At 46.6% G+C, this 15,000-nt stretch overlaps 1 protein-coding gene across 1 annotated transcript in view; it reads right to left on the bottom strand.

Moving 5' to 3' along the window:
* Nucleotides 1–15,000, bottom strand: part of dennd1b (DENN/MADD domain containing 1B) — a 198,039-nt gene that overhangs the window by 10,287 nt on the left and 172,752 nt on the right. The window contains exons 17-21 of the mRNA XM_063200823.1: nucleotides 14,263–14,303; nucleotides 12,656–12,691; nucleotides 10,384–10,440; nucleotides 8,338–8,424; nucleotides 4,987–5,118 (exon numbers count right to left, since the gene is read on the bottom strand). Coding sequence (XP_063056893.1) covers nucleotides 4,987–5,118; nucleotides 8,338–8,424; nucleotides 10,384–10,440; nucleotides 12,656–12,691; nucleotides 14,263–14,303 — 353 coding nt within the window. The remainder of the gene's footprint in view (nucleotides 1–4,986; nucleotides 5,119–8,337; nucleotides 8,425–10,383; nucleotides 10,441–12,655; nucleotides 12,692–14,262; nucleotides 14,304–15,000) is intronic.

Genomic DNA, 15,000 nt, shown 5'->3' on the forward strand with positions numbered 1-15,000 from the left:
TGCATTTTTTATTGCCGTTGTACCATTTGACAGGGGCAACCAGAACTTTTGTAAAAAAAAAAATGCTCAAAAGCTTTTTGACACTGTATCAAACACACAGAAATGCAAAATATACATTTTAGCAAATCCAATGGAAGTGCTTAGAAGTATTGAAACATTTTTTACATTTTTCCTTGTGCAAACCCTTATTGACTGTCACTGACCTGTGTGTGTGTGTGTGTGTGTGTGTGTGTGTGTGTGTGTGTGTGTGTGTGTGTGTGTGTGTGTGTGTGTGTGTGTGTGTGTGTGTGTGTGTGTGTGTGTGTGTATGTGCTGTGTGTGCATGCGTAAGTGCGTGCGTGTGTCTGCGTGTGTCTCTGCGTGTGTCTCTGCGTGTGTGTCTGCGTGTGCATGCCTACGTAAGTGTATTTATGCTAGCTGGCCAATAGTTCTGTTCCCCTGATCATCGCTATCCAAATCTTCATGGCTGAGGGACAGAGTGGGCTTCGGATCATTTTCATCACACACACACACGCACACGCACACTCACAAACACACACACACACACACAGCCCTCCTGCTCTTTGGGAGCGGCCATGTCTCCAAAGCCCGTGAAGCGGCGATCCCAAGGGCCCCGTTACCATGACGAGGAGAGGAGCGGGGCTGAGGGGTGGCGGCTGCCCACGCTGATGCTACTGTGGCTGTGTGCAAGTGTGTGTGTGTCTGTGTATGTGTGTGTGTGTGTGTGTGTGTGTGTATGCGTCACTGTGTGCTCGCATGTGTGTGTGACAGTATCAGTGTCAGCGTGTGTGTGTGTGTGTGTGTGTGTGTGTGTGTGTGTGTGTGTGTGTGTGTGTCTGTGCTTGTGTGTGTGTGTCCAGGACGCCCTTTCAAAGGAGAGTAAAAAAAAGGGAAAAACAGGCTAATTGGGAGCCCTCTCTCTGCCACCACCCCCCAACCCAACCTCCACCACCACACACACAGCCACCACCACCACCACACACACCATACACACTCACGCACATACACGCGCATGCAAGCACGCCCACATGCGCGCACCCCTTCCCCCTGTCGGCAGCAACACGGGAGAATAGCCACCCGCTAATTAAAGAGTGAGGGGGAGAACACTCTTCTCTTTTATAAATAAACAAGCAAATAAGTAAACAAGCCCATAAATAAATAAATAAACAAACTGAAAATAAACAGAAAGCAAACACTCCGCCCCTCAACACACATCCAGGAGCAGACTGAGGCGGAGCGGTGGCCTTGTACGGTCCAAGGCTATGCGCGCGCGGGTGTGTGTGTGTGTGTGTGTGTGTGTGTGTGTGTGTGTGTGTGTGTGCTTGTGCGCTTTTGTGTGCAAGTATGTGAGAGTCTGTGTGTGTGCATTTATGTATGTTTGTGTGTGCGTGTGTGTGTGTGTGTGTGTGTGTGTGTGTGTGTGTGTGTGTGAGTGTGTGTGTGTGTGTGTGTGCATTTATGTATGTTTGTGTGTGCGTGTGTGTGTGTGTGTGTGTGTTTGTATGTGAATGTGTGGTGTGCGCATCCATGTGTGTGTGTGTGTGTGTGTGTGTGTGTGTGTGTGTGTGTGTGTGTGTGTGTGTGTGTGTGTGTGTTTGTATGTGAATGGGTGGTGTGCACATCCATGTGTGTGTGTGTGTGTGAGTGAGTGTTGAGTGAGTGTTGTGTGTGTGTGTGTGAATGAGAATGATGAATGATAAGTGGCCACTGGCCCAGAGCAGAGTGTGTAAACATGCGCCTCAGAGAGAGAGAGAGAGAGAGAGAGAGAGAGAGAGAGAGAGAGAGAGAGAGAGAGAGAGAGAGAGAGAGAGAGAGACAGAGAGAGAGAGAGAGAGAGAGAGAGAGAGAGAGAGAGATGTGTGTGTATGTGTGCGTGTGTGCTATCCAGACCGTGTAAACAAACATGCCTCAAATCGCATCACGGGGGGTCCAGCTATCTCATACATGTGCATGGCTACACAGGCATGGGATGTGTGTGTGTGTGTGTGTGTGTGTGTGTGTGTGTGTGTGTGTGTGTGTGTGTGTGTGTGTGTGTGTGTGTGTGTGTGTGTGTGTGTGTGTGCGTGCGTGCGTGCGTGTGTTTATGATGGTCCATGAAAAATGACACACAGGTACACACATACACATACACACACACACACACACACACACACACACACACACACACACATGGCAGTGATGTCCCTCCACTCCACTGTCCCGCCACTGTGACACACCACCACACACAGTCTCAGACAGATCCGCCATTGCTATGAAATACTGCATTTTCATGTTTCCATTCTATGTGGACACACACTCACACATGAGCCTGCACACACACTACCATACACACTATGCAAACACACACTACCATACACACTATGCAAACACACACTACCATACCATACACACTATGCAAACACACACTACCATACCATACACACTATGCATGCACATGTACAGACAGCTGCCTGCAGCGGTTGGAGAGAGAATATGCGTGAGTACATGTGTGCGACTGGGATTGTGTGTGTCTGAGTGTGTGAGTTCATTTCAGTGTGTATGTGTGTGTTCATGTCAGCGTATGTGTGTGTGTGTGTGTGTGTGTGTGTGTGTGTGTGTGTGTGTGTGTGTGTGTGTGTGTGTGTGTGTGTGTGTGTGTGTGTGTGTGTGTGTGTGTGTGTGTGTGTGTGTGTGTGTGTGTGTGTGTGTGTGTGTGTGTGTGTCTGTGTGTGTGTGTGTGTGTGTGTGTGTGTGTGTCTAGGCCCACTGGAGGCGAGGGAGGATGAAGTCTGGATCGATGTGAAGCCCCAAATCCCCACTGGGATGGCAACACAGCACAGCACAGCAGAGCAGAGCACACACCACTGACCCACACACACACACACACACACACACACACACACACACACACACATTCATGAGGGCCAGTGTATTTGTGTGTGTGTGTGTGTGTGTGTGTGTGTGTGTGTGTGTGTGTCTGGGTATGTGTATGTATGTGCTGTAAATTCAAGGTTCCTGGGGTGCTGTCACAATGTCTAGAGAGCCGTGTCCTATGCCATGAGAGAGCAGGAGTGTGTGTGTGTGTATCTGAGTGTGAGTGTATGTGAGAGAGTGAGTGAATGAATGATTGAATAAGTATGTGTGTGTGTGTCTCCTGTATCATGAGAGAGCATGGGGATCTGGGGACGAGAGCAGAATGGCAGCGACACAAAGGAATGACAGAGAGAGAGAGAGAGAGAGAGAGAGAGAGAGAGAGAGAGAGAGAGAGAGAGCGAGAGAGAGAGAGAGAGAGAGAGAGAGAGAGAGAGAGAGAGAGAGAGAGAGAGAGAGAGAGAGAGAGAGCCCATCTCCCATGAGCAATGCTCATATAGATCCAACCATCAGAACTACTGTGTGTGTGTGTGTGTGTGTGTGTGTGTGTGTGTGTGTGTGTGTGTGTGTGTGTGTGTGTGTGTGTGTGTGTGTGTGTGTGTGTGTGTATACAATATGTGTGAAAGAGAGCAAGACGGCAATAAAACACATAATAGTTCTCATCTATATATCTTAGGCCCCATGCTTACGAGCGGAACACACAGCCCAGCACAGCCCAGCACAGCACAGCAGAGACGAGCACTGCAGAGCATAGCACATACAGTAGCTCCATGTAGAATAGCACGTTTCCAAACCAAAACAATTCCTAACCCTAACCCTAAGGCAAGTAGCCTGGGTGTCGTGCACATCTGTCGGACTAAAGGGATGCCGTACTAGTTGGATTCTTATTATGCTGCTCTATGGCTTATTGTCTGACTTGTGGGCTGTCGGACTAATGGGCCGATCCCGAACAGCACAGGATGGCACAGCTTAGAAGGAAGGAGCACAGCACAGCAGAGAGCAGAGCACAGCACATAGCTCCGCGTAGAACAGCACAGCTTAAAACAGTGTAAAGGACAATAGCATAGCACAGCGGTGTATATTTTGAGCACATACCAATAGCTCGAATACAGAGCACACAGCGCAACACAGCTCAGCACAGTGTTAAGTTGAACAGCAAAGCACAGCATAGCTTAGTGCAAAGCAGAGCAGTACAGTACAGCTTATAACTCAGCATACAGCAGCATAGCGTAGCACAGCTCAGAAAAGCCCAGTGCAAAGCATAACAGTAGCATAGCTATAGCAATAGCATAGCTCAGAAAAGCATGGTGCATAGTAGAACAGCATAGTACAGCGTTGGTCAGAGCTAGGTTTAGAATGACGTAGCACAGCAGAGGTGAGCAAACACAGGCTCAGCACAGTGTCAAGTAGAGCAGCACAGCCCAGCTCACAGCTCAGTGTAGAACAGAAGAGTATGGCACATGTCAGCTCAGTGCAGTGTCATGGAGCACAATGGCCTCTGCACCCGGTTCCGACAGCACTACGGAGCACTATCGCTTCCGACAACTTCGGTTACCCCCGCTTGCACACTGGCGCAGACGTGCTACAAACCATGAATTAGGGCTGCACGATATCAGAAGAAAAATCGATACTCGATAACAGCATGCAATACCTCGATAACGATATTTAGAAATGTAGCCGCGTGCTTTTCTTGTCACTAATTTGGCGGTCTGTGTGGGGGGCGCGGCTTTGGTCATGGCGGGCTTCTCGCGCATTTGTTGACATTCAGCTAGTGATTGGACAGCACAGATTTTTAAGTCATTTTCACGATACGCATATCGCCATTCCTGATATCACGATATTGATACATTTTTTATATATTGTGCAGCCCTACCATGAATGGTCAATTTCAGCGCAGCAGAGCATGAATACACAAAGGGAGGCTCTGACAAACCAGAGCCCAGCCATAATCAGCAGACAACATCCACAGACGTACGGGGACATTGGCGCCGGTGTGTGCTTGGCAATATTGAAATCAGTGGAATCAAACGTTGGCAGAGCAGTGTTCCGCTCTTTGTCGGAGCCGGTGTGCGGAGGCCCTAACGCAGCTCTGGTCAAGTCGGTACAGCGCACAGTGCACAGTTTTACTCCACACACCTCTACTCCGCACAGCTCCACAGCTGTACTCACAAAGACGTCGTCTGTACTCCTGACCCCTACCCCCGCTACCTTGAGCAGCAGGGCATCCATACAACTCAGGGACACAGGGTGGACAGTGGAGGAGGAGGCCTTGGTGTCAGGGGGAGAGGAGAGAGGAGAGGGAGAGGGAGAGAAGAGGAGAGGAAGAGGACAGGAAGGGGGAAGAACAAGAGGAGAGAAGAGGAGAGGAGAGGAAAAGGAGGAGAGGATAGCAGACGAGAGGAGGAGAGGAGAGGAAGAGGAGAGGAGAGGAGGTGGGAAGGAGGGGAGGAGAGAGGAGAGGAGAACAGAGGAAAGGAGAGGAGAGCAGAGGGGAGAAGGAAAAGATGGGAGAGGAGAAGAGGTGGAAGGAGGACAGGAAAAGGGAGATGGAGGAGAGAGGGAAGGTGAGGAGGAGGAGAGAGGGAAGGTGAGGAGGAGAGAGGGAAGGTGAGGAGGAGAGAGGGAAGGCAAGTAGGGATCAATTGGGAACAGGAGGAGAAGAAAAAAGGAAGAGGAAGAAGACAGGGATAAGAGGAGGACGGGGTGATTGGTGATAAGAGCAGAGAAAATGAGAGGAAAAGGGAGAGGGAGAGAAAGGGGCCATGAAAGGAAGAGAGGAAGAAGGGAGGAGGACAGACACACAAGAGACGTGGAAAGAAGAAGAAGAAGAAGAGGAGAGGAATCAGGAAAGGAAGAAGACAACGTGCTAGAACAGGAAACAAAATGGAGGACACGCTACTGTACAGCATGACGGAAACAGGATCGAGGATACAGTACAGAGTAGGGATGCAAATGATCTATTAATTCATTAATCATTAGTTGATAGCCGTATTGATCGACTTACGATTAATTAATAAGCGGCGATTTCACCCCGAAATCTCAATGTTTCTCGAAAAAGTCTAAATCTAAAAAAATTAATTTAAATGCCACATTTAAATTAATTCTATTTCAATTATTTAATCCAAAGGTGATTTAAATATTCACACTATTCAGACCCCTCTTCACACACACTCTTCACATGCCCATTTCACCTGGATCTCTTGTCAGTTGAATTGTTGATTAATTGCGATGATTTTTTAAAATCGATTAACGCATTGATCGATAAAGTCGATTAATCGTTTGCATCCCTAGTACAGAGGAAATAGTGTAGAGGAAACAGTATGGAGATGAAGTATGTAGATGCAGTATGGAGATGACGTATGGAGAACACAGAATGAAGATACAGTATCAGAGGAAACAGTATAGACCAGGGGTGTCAAACTCATTTCAGGTCAGGGGCCACATACAGCCTATTTGATCTCAAGTTAGTTAGGTTCCTTGTGTAATTCCGTTCATTTTTTGGGGGGATTATGAAAACTATATATTTTTGGAAACCACAGAGTGTAAGGAATCAGAAAAGCTATGTTTTACAATTTTCCTTGGTTGCTATGGTAAGTGGGCCGGACCAGTAATTTCATTGCAATATACCGCACATTTCTGCTTCATCTTGGAAGCACAATAGCAGTAAACCAACTCGAAGTGGATATCAGAAGCATTGACTTTAAACGGCGAGCAAAAAAGGTACATTTATTCTGAAGAGTTGAAAAGCTGAAATCTCAGACAACTGCAGCACCTTTGTAATGGGCTAGAGAGAGACTTACTTCTTTGGACTTTTTTTTTTTTCAAATCTGGGGCCGTATTAAACGATTTGGCGCTTCACACCCGGCCCCTGGGCCTTGAGTTTGACACCCCTGGCATAGAGGAAGGATGAAGAGGAACACAGCATTCTGTAGATGAAACAATAGACAATGGAGGAAACAGTAGAGTATGGAGGAAGCAGGATGGAGGACACAGTATGGCATGAGTATGAAGAAAAGAGTGCAGTATGGAGGAAACAGACACACAGGATAGACAGAAGGACAGACATGGAGGACAAGAAGAACATACGTAGTATGCATGACCACACGCAGACACGCACGCACGCACCCACACATACTCTTCCATACACTCTCACATACATAGAGACAGAAACAGGGAGGACACACACACACCCTTCTGCAAATGCACATGGACGCACACACACGCACACGCACACACACACACACAAAGACACACACACACCCCTGCAGACCACTGTAGCTGTCAGTCAGTGTGAAGGGCAGCTGAGGGCTGAGAGGGGCAGCTGTGAATGGCAGACAAGAAGAACAGAACACATAGACTACACGCAGAGGAGAGGAGAGAGGGATGAAGCGAAGAGAGGGAGAGAGAGAGGCAGAGGAGACGGGAGAAGAGCACAGCAGTAACCTCTAACCTCACACGACGTGAGAGAGAGAGAGAGAGAGAGAGAGAGAGAGAGAGAGAGAGAGAGAGAGAGAGAGAGAGAGAGAGGGAGAGAGAGAGGGAGAGGGAGAGGGAGAGGGGGGGGGAGGGAGAGAGGAATACACCAGACAGGAATACACATGATGCAGCAGGAGAGGAGAGGAGAGGAGAGGAGAGAGATGAGATGAGATGAGATGAGATGAGATGAGATGAGATGAGATGAGATGAGAGGAGAGAGGAGATGAGATGAGATGAGATGAGATGAGATGAGATGAGATGAGAGGAGAGAGGAGAGAGGAGAGGAGAGGAGAGGAGAGGAGAGGAGAGAGATGAGATGAGATGAGATGAGATGAGATGAGATGAGATGAGATGAGAGAGAGAGAGGAGAGAAGAGGAGATGAGATGAGATGAGATGAGATGAGATGAGATGAGATGAGAGGAGAGGAGAAGAGAGGAGATGAGAGGAGAGGAGGATGTGAAAGGAAAGGAGAGACGAGGAGAGCGAGGGCATGGAAGGGAAGGAGAGGAGGGAAGCCAAGAAAGACAAGATGGAAGTAGCAAATGATAGGAAATGGTAGATTAAGAAAAGAGAGTGAAAAGAATGAAAGGAAAGTGTGGAAGGATTGCAGAAGAGAAAGGCAGGCCAGAGAGGAGAAGAAGAGAGGAAAGGAGGAGGGGTAAAGATGGAAAGAAGAGAGGATAAGTGGAAAAAGGATAGCAGAGTGGAAGGAAGGAAAGTTGAGAGGAGAGGAGACAAGAGTGGAAAAAGAAGGGATGTGGAGGAAAGGAAAAGAGGAAAGAGGAGAGGAAAGGAGAGGAGAGTGTAAGAAAGAAGGGATGTGGAGGACAGGACAGGAGGCAATATGAGAGGAAAGGAGAGGAAAGGAGAGGGAAAGAGGAGAGGAGAGGAATGGAAAGGAGGAAAGAGGAGAGGAGAGGAGAGGATAGATGAGAGGAGAGAATAAGAAAGAAGGGATGTGGAGGAAAGAGGAGAGGAGGAGAGTGCAATGCAGGTGCTGTACTCCTCACCTTCCGTCTCTTCTGTAGTCGCCGTGGAGACAGACTCTTGGTGCTGGTGGGAGACCCACCTCCACATGAACCGTCATCCTCCTCTCCCTACGACAGACAGACAGACAGACAGATAGACAGATAGACAGATAGATAGATAGATAGATAGATAGATAGATAGATAGATAGATAGATAGATAGATAGATAGATAGGCCAGAATAGACAGATACAGTAGACAGATCAGAAAGACATAAGTAGAGAGACATAGTCAGTGATTATTATACAAAAAAAGTTTTCTGTCCAAACCGATTCAACTGAGGTGCACTAGCGAAGCCCCGAGGGCACGCTACGCTAGCTCTTGCTGATGCTAATGCTGAACGCCACGCGTGTGTCATGTGATCTCATCAGGGTCATCATCTGGGATGAAGGTTATTCAACATCACACAATGCATTACACATTAATGTATAAAGCAAATCGCACTGATCTGGGCTCCAAGGTCACTCTACATCTCTCTACTCCATTATGCATAAGTCCAACGGCCCTCGCCCTCCTGATCTGAGATGAAGGCTCAGTGTGATTGGCTAGAGATGATGCACTAGACGGTACCTGTTGCCGTTCGCTCATCTGAACATCTTCAAGCTCTCACAGGTGCGCCCTATTTCTCTCCTCCACTTCTCACTCACACTTAAGCTCACACACATACGCACACAGACACCAACACGCACACGCACACAGACACGCGCACACACCTTTGGAATCATCTCCTGCACAGGTCACATCTGTAGGCGCGCGCTGACGCACACGCACGCACACACGCTGCATCTTCCACCTATTGTTCTGTTTTTAAAGGTGATGACAAAAGTCTGAAAAATCTGCTGTTGCCATCTCCATGTCTATCTGCCTCTGGAGTCACACTCTTTCAACAGCCTTTCACCACCACTCTTCTCATCTTTACATCTCTCCATCTCTCTGCCAACTTCTCTTTCTATCCCCTCTCTCTCTGCCTCCCTTTACCCCCTCACTCCATCTCCATCTTCATCTCCATTTCCCTTTCCTCCCCTCTTTTTTTCTCTCCTTCTCTGCTTGCTAGGTGGAGAAAAGAGGAGAGGAGAGGAGAGGAGAGGGGATGAGGAGAAGATGCGAGAGGAGAGGAGAGAAGAAATTAAGTGAGGAGAGGAGAGGAGAGGAGAGGAGAGGAGAGGAGAGGAGAGGAGAGGAGAGTAGAGCAGAGGAGGAGAGAGGAGAGCAGAGGAGAGGAGAGAAGAAGAGAGCAGAGGAAAGGAGAGGAGAGGAGAGGAGAAATTAAGTGAGTAGAGTAGAGGAGAGTAGAGTACAGTAGAGTAGAGTAGAGGAGAGGAGAGGAGAGGAGAGGAGAGGAGAGGAGAGGAGAGGAGAGGAGAGGAGAGGAGAGGAGAGGAGAAATGAAGTGAGCAGAGGAGAGGAGAGGAGAGGGTCCAGGCTGAATAGCGTTATCAAAGTAGTAGTGCTTTATGAAAACATACATGTGGTTACGCTGCACTTTGAAGAAAGCAGCCGCTCACCACCGATGAGTCCAGACCAGAGGTTGGGCTGGGTGTGCTACATGACAGGCGCTAGCCCGCGGCAGTGCCGTTAAAAATGTACGCACCCCGAACAAAGCACTACAGCAGAGCCTCAGCACTCATTAGAAACCCCACCAGCGCCTGGCTCGCACGCCACACGGTACATATAAAGCAGCCGAAAAGTGTGTGTGTGTGTGTGTGTGTGTGTGTGTGTGTGTGTGTGTGTGTGTGTGTGTGTGTGTGTGTGTGTGTGTGTGTGTGTGTGTGTGTGTGTGTGTGCGTGTGTGTGTGCATGTGCATGTGCATGTGCATGTGCATGTGTGTGTGTGACAGCAGACTGTGTGAAACTGTGTGTGGCTGCTCTCTTTCTCTCTCTCTCTACAATTCTGTTTTTAAGGGAGTATCCATGTTTAAAACACATCTACATGGACAATATGAGCATGTGAATGAGAAGACTACATACTCAGTAATTGAGACTGCGTGTGAAGTGTGTGTGTGTGTGTGTGTGTGTGTGTGTGTCTCACCCTTTGCTTGAGTCGACTGCGCATTCCCCTAAAGCCTTGCTTGACGTGACTCTTGGTCTGAACGATAGAGAACCAAAAAAGACAGAAAAAAGAGGAGAGGAAAAGAGTGAAGAGAAAAAATGGACAGGAAAGAAAAATAGAGAACAGAGGAGAACAAAGGAACAACAATCAGAGACGCTATCAAAACAAATGAGTGAGGATCAGAGAGGAGCATCGCTAATCTGAGTGAGTGCAGGGACATATTGGACTACAAAGGGTTAATCATTAACAGTGGGTACACACACAGGGCTACGGGGCCAATATGTCTCCTGATTATGCACACTACAAAAACATCAAAATGCACACAATAAAAAATATTGTTTGTGTACTACAAAGGCACCGTCATTAACGCTGGGCACACACAGGGCTACGGGGGCAATATGTCGGTGGGCTTGTTGCAGAATGGGAATAGTGACGATAACACAATGCACAATGCCAGTGGTTCCAAAACTTTTTCTGTTGGGAACCCCTTTTGGACCTGCAAACCCCAAACACCCTATTTTTTCCAAACAGCAAAAAACATTGGTTCCCTAATATTTCTAAATCTTAATTTGGAATACAAAGAAAATTAATACATTTATTATCACCCAAATTAATACATTTATTATCACCCAAATGAATACCGTTACTAACCAATTAATGGAACGGTTATGTCATGTGAAAGTACTACACTGTATATTCAAGGCTATATGCACACGTTGCCTTCAAAGGCAACAAAAGGCAGGCCACAAAAGCTACTACTTGCACACTACAAAGGTACCATCAATAGCACTGGGTACACACAGGAGCTCTGGGGCCAGTATGTCTGTGCGCACCCTGGGTGCGGAACAACTGATAATAACAGCATGCACGCCATTATCACACAAAACAACGTACACACTAGCAAGCGCACTTTAATGGGCACACAGGAGCTGGAGGGCCAATATGTCTGTGTGCTCGGGCAGTGGGACTATGACAACAACAAAATGTGCAAACTAAAAAGACAATATGAGCACTACAAAGTGCACTATGGAGTGTACTCTACAAAGAGGGCTTCAGTGGCATTGGGCACACAGAGAGGGGGCTTGAGGGAATTGTGGCTGTGTACTTGTTTGGGAAAAAGGAAACTCTTGGGGCACGCACGCACGCACGCACGCACGCACGCACGCACGCACGCACGCACGCACGCACGCACAGACACGCACCCGTCCACAAACACCCTGTTCAGTGTTTCCCATACATTGAGGAAACTATGGCGGCCCGCCATAGTTTAAATTTGGCCGCCATAGTTTCCGAAAATGTAAAAAAAAAAAAAAATTTTTTTTTTTTTTTTTTTTTTACGATTTCCGTTTTTGTTAAAAAACGATTTGAATTACGATTTCCTTCGCATTTTCCTCCTGGAGTAAATACATCCTATAGAGAAAACCACAAGTGCTTGAAAGACAGAGGGATCAAAAGCCTAGTCAAGTTGTTGTAGTTAACTTGGGTTTGGGAGCAATAAAAAAAAACCTTCAGAGAAGGGACAGTTGGGATGAGTTTACTAACACTCCCCAGGCTTTGTTTTACAGTTGTAATGAGTTAAGTGACAGGCCTTCATTGACACGGCAGAGGAGACATCGGGCTGCATATAGAAATGAATGTGTAATGAATGTGAATATAGACATAAATGTGTAATATGTTGTTCAGCCCTTTTAATGGGAGGAATTTTGAAAAACTGGCCCTGTGACCAGCACCCCTCATGTAGAATGTGTACGCCTATGTGTGTGGGGGGAAAAGGCACAGCCTACCCTCTTAGACCCTTTTTGTCTATGCGTTAACAATTTCACAGTATACTACTCTTAAATTCTTATCTCTGCTCCTATTTTGTTTTATTATTTTTTTCATTACATAGACCCCTGCATGAGGGACGAATGAAACTGTGTTGTAAACAGAAATGATTCACTGTACTGCATTTTTAAAAAATATAAATGACAATGTACTACTAATATCATGGGTAAAATGTTATGTAGCCTTCTTTCTCAAAATATAAATGGCTGAAATGTAGGCCTAGGCCTATAGTTTCTCCATGCGCCAATGTCATACTGTACTCATTGTTTTGCCATTTTGCATTTACACTGCGTGAATACAGCCCCCCCCCCCCCCCAAGGCCCGCGTGAAAACACACTCCTCCCCCCACCCCCCCCGGAACAAAAAATCGCGGCTGCCCCCATGGTTTCCAAAATTTCTGTGGGAAACACTGCTGTTCCCCTCCTACCTTGGTCACTGCTGTATTGAATAAGGCTCCTCCTTTCTGTATGGACCAAAGAAAACAAACCACACAAATACAACAAATTAACGCAAAGGCAATAAGACAATAATAGGATTAGCAGTACATTAAAAATAAGAATGTAAGTTACGGCACAAGTAAAATAATAACATAATAACAACAACACAAATAACAAATTAATTAAATATCAGCCAAAATGAGAGACATAGCAAATAACCTGTTGGATTCAATGTGGGGTTGCTGCATACTTTTGAGAAAGAGATTTATCTGGTTATGGTCAAGAGTGGAGTTTGCTACCTGACAGTGAGTGCTCTGAGGAAGTTGGGGTCCATGTCATAAACCGCATAATTAACTACACTGCTTCCAAAGGATGAACAACATGTAAACCTCCCTAAAGAGTCTCCTCTGATCCTGCCATTAAGCATATACAAACCTAGGGTTTGACAGAGGTTCACTAACTCGTTTCCTTTTTTGTTGATGGCAAGGTCAAGACTGTTTCTCTGGAGCAGGTTTGGTGACAGGTACAAGTGTTTTTAGCCAAACACATGAATGTTATCGTGTGTGTCAATAAAGTCAATTTCACGCCCAGTCCTGGTGTTAAGGTCCACACATGGCAGCACATTTCCCTGGGCCTAAAAAATGACTTGGCTGATGTCTGTGTACAGGTTGTTCATGTACTCTTCCTCATAGCATGGTGAGTCAATTGGGGGATTATAGTATATGGCACACAAGTGCAAGTGATTTGTTAAAATGCCAGTGGTACTTTTTAGTTTAACCCAAGTGGGATTTTCCAGTTTGGGTGATGGAAATGTGATTGGCCAAATTTTCTTTGCACCACGGCAAAATTCCTCTGGAGTCTCTGCCATGGTTGATATGTTTGTTTTTAAGTGAGGGGATTACAATTACGTGGTGCCCCTTGGGACAGTGCAACACCATCTCTCTCTCTCTCTCTGTCTCTCTACTCGATGGTTTTATAAATTGTCAATAAATGCGCTAAAAGTCAAAATTCCTCTCTCTCTTTACAGAGGCCTGCTTCAACAGGGCATCTCTCTTCTCTCTTCCACTCCGCTCTTCTCCTCTTGTCTCTGTATCAATCTCTCTGTTCCCTCCCCCCGTCTGTTAAATCTCTCCATCGCGATGCCGCTACGTCTCCTGCCAGACCACCCAGTCCTCTGAGATGAGCGTCTGTCATGTCAAATCACTGCCATCTCCCTCTCACTCTTCCTCTCCCTATATTCTATTCCTCTCATCTCTCTCTCTCTTTCTCCATCTCCTGTCTCTCTCTATGCCATCTCTGTCATCTCTCTCCATCCCCGTTTTCCTCTGATCTGGCCAAGCTGCTATTACTAACTCCATCTCTACATCACCCCAATCTCTCAGCTGCACACCCCTGTGTGTGTGTGTGTGTGTGTGTGTGTGTGTGTGTGTGTGTGTGTGTGTGTGTGTGTGTGTGTGTGTGTGTGTGTGTGTGTGTGTGTGTGTGTGTGTGTGTGTGTGTGTGTGTGTGTGTGTGTGTGCGTGTGTGTGTGCGTGTGTGTGTGTGAGTGTGTGTGTGTGTGTGTGTGTGTGTGTGTGTTTTGTGTGTGATAACCCACCTTCACGGTGTGCATCCACTGCTGGTAAGATCTGGTGTTACCTGGAGATGAGGACAGGAGAGGAGTGAGACAGAGAAGGCAGAGTTGTGTACAGTCACTAACGCACACACTAAAGCCGGGGCCAAACTACACAACTTTAAAATTGTATCCGATTCTGACATCAGGTTGCACCTCACACATAAAGATAATCAAAACTGTCAATTTTATCTCAGAATGTAAACACAGAGACAAACATTCTATTTCGAGGTGTACATATGCGGTCGGCAACTCTTTGAACAGGCAAATTTCTATCTTAGAAGGTCGCACAAGACAAAGAAAACGACAATCGCTTGCTGTGGTCCTAGAGGATAACGTTCCACTTTTGATTGTCTTAAGGGGGTTTTCAGCCGAGAACCGCCCTAAAGCAAATACTGAAATGCGGACAACGCCATCAACACTCTCACACTATCACTACCACTAGCATGGAGGCAGTCCAATGCTGGTGATGCTTTAATATATACAGTTGAGGACGATATTATTAGCCCCCCTCCTGAAATTAGACATTTCTCTTGATTTCTCAGTAAGAATTACCATTATTCACCGTTTCTGTTATTCTGGAAACAAATACACCATGGAGATAATGTTCAATGAGTTGAATTTGGATTTTTCTATTGTTACGATGAGTTCAAACAAAAAAGGGCAAAAATGACAAGGACAAAATTATTAGCCCCCTGATCATTAATAGTCAATATGGCGCCA

The sequence above is a fragment of the Engraulis encrasicolus genome, chromosome 6, assembly GCF_034702125.1.
Source record: "Engraulis encrasicolus isolate BLACKSEA-1 chromosome 6, IST_EnEncr_1.0, whole genome shotgun sequence".
NCBI lineage: Eukaryota > Metazoa > Chordata > Actinopteri > Clupeiformes > Engraulidae > Engraulis > Engraulis encrasicolus.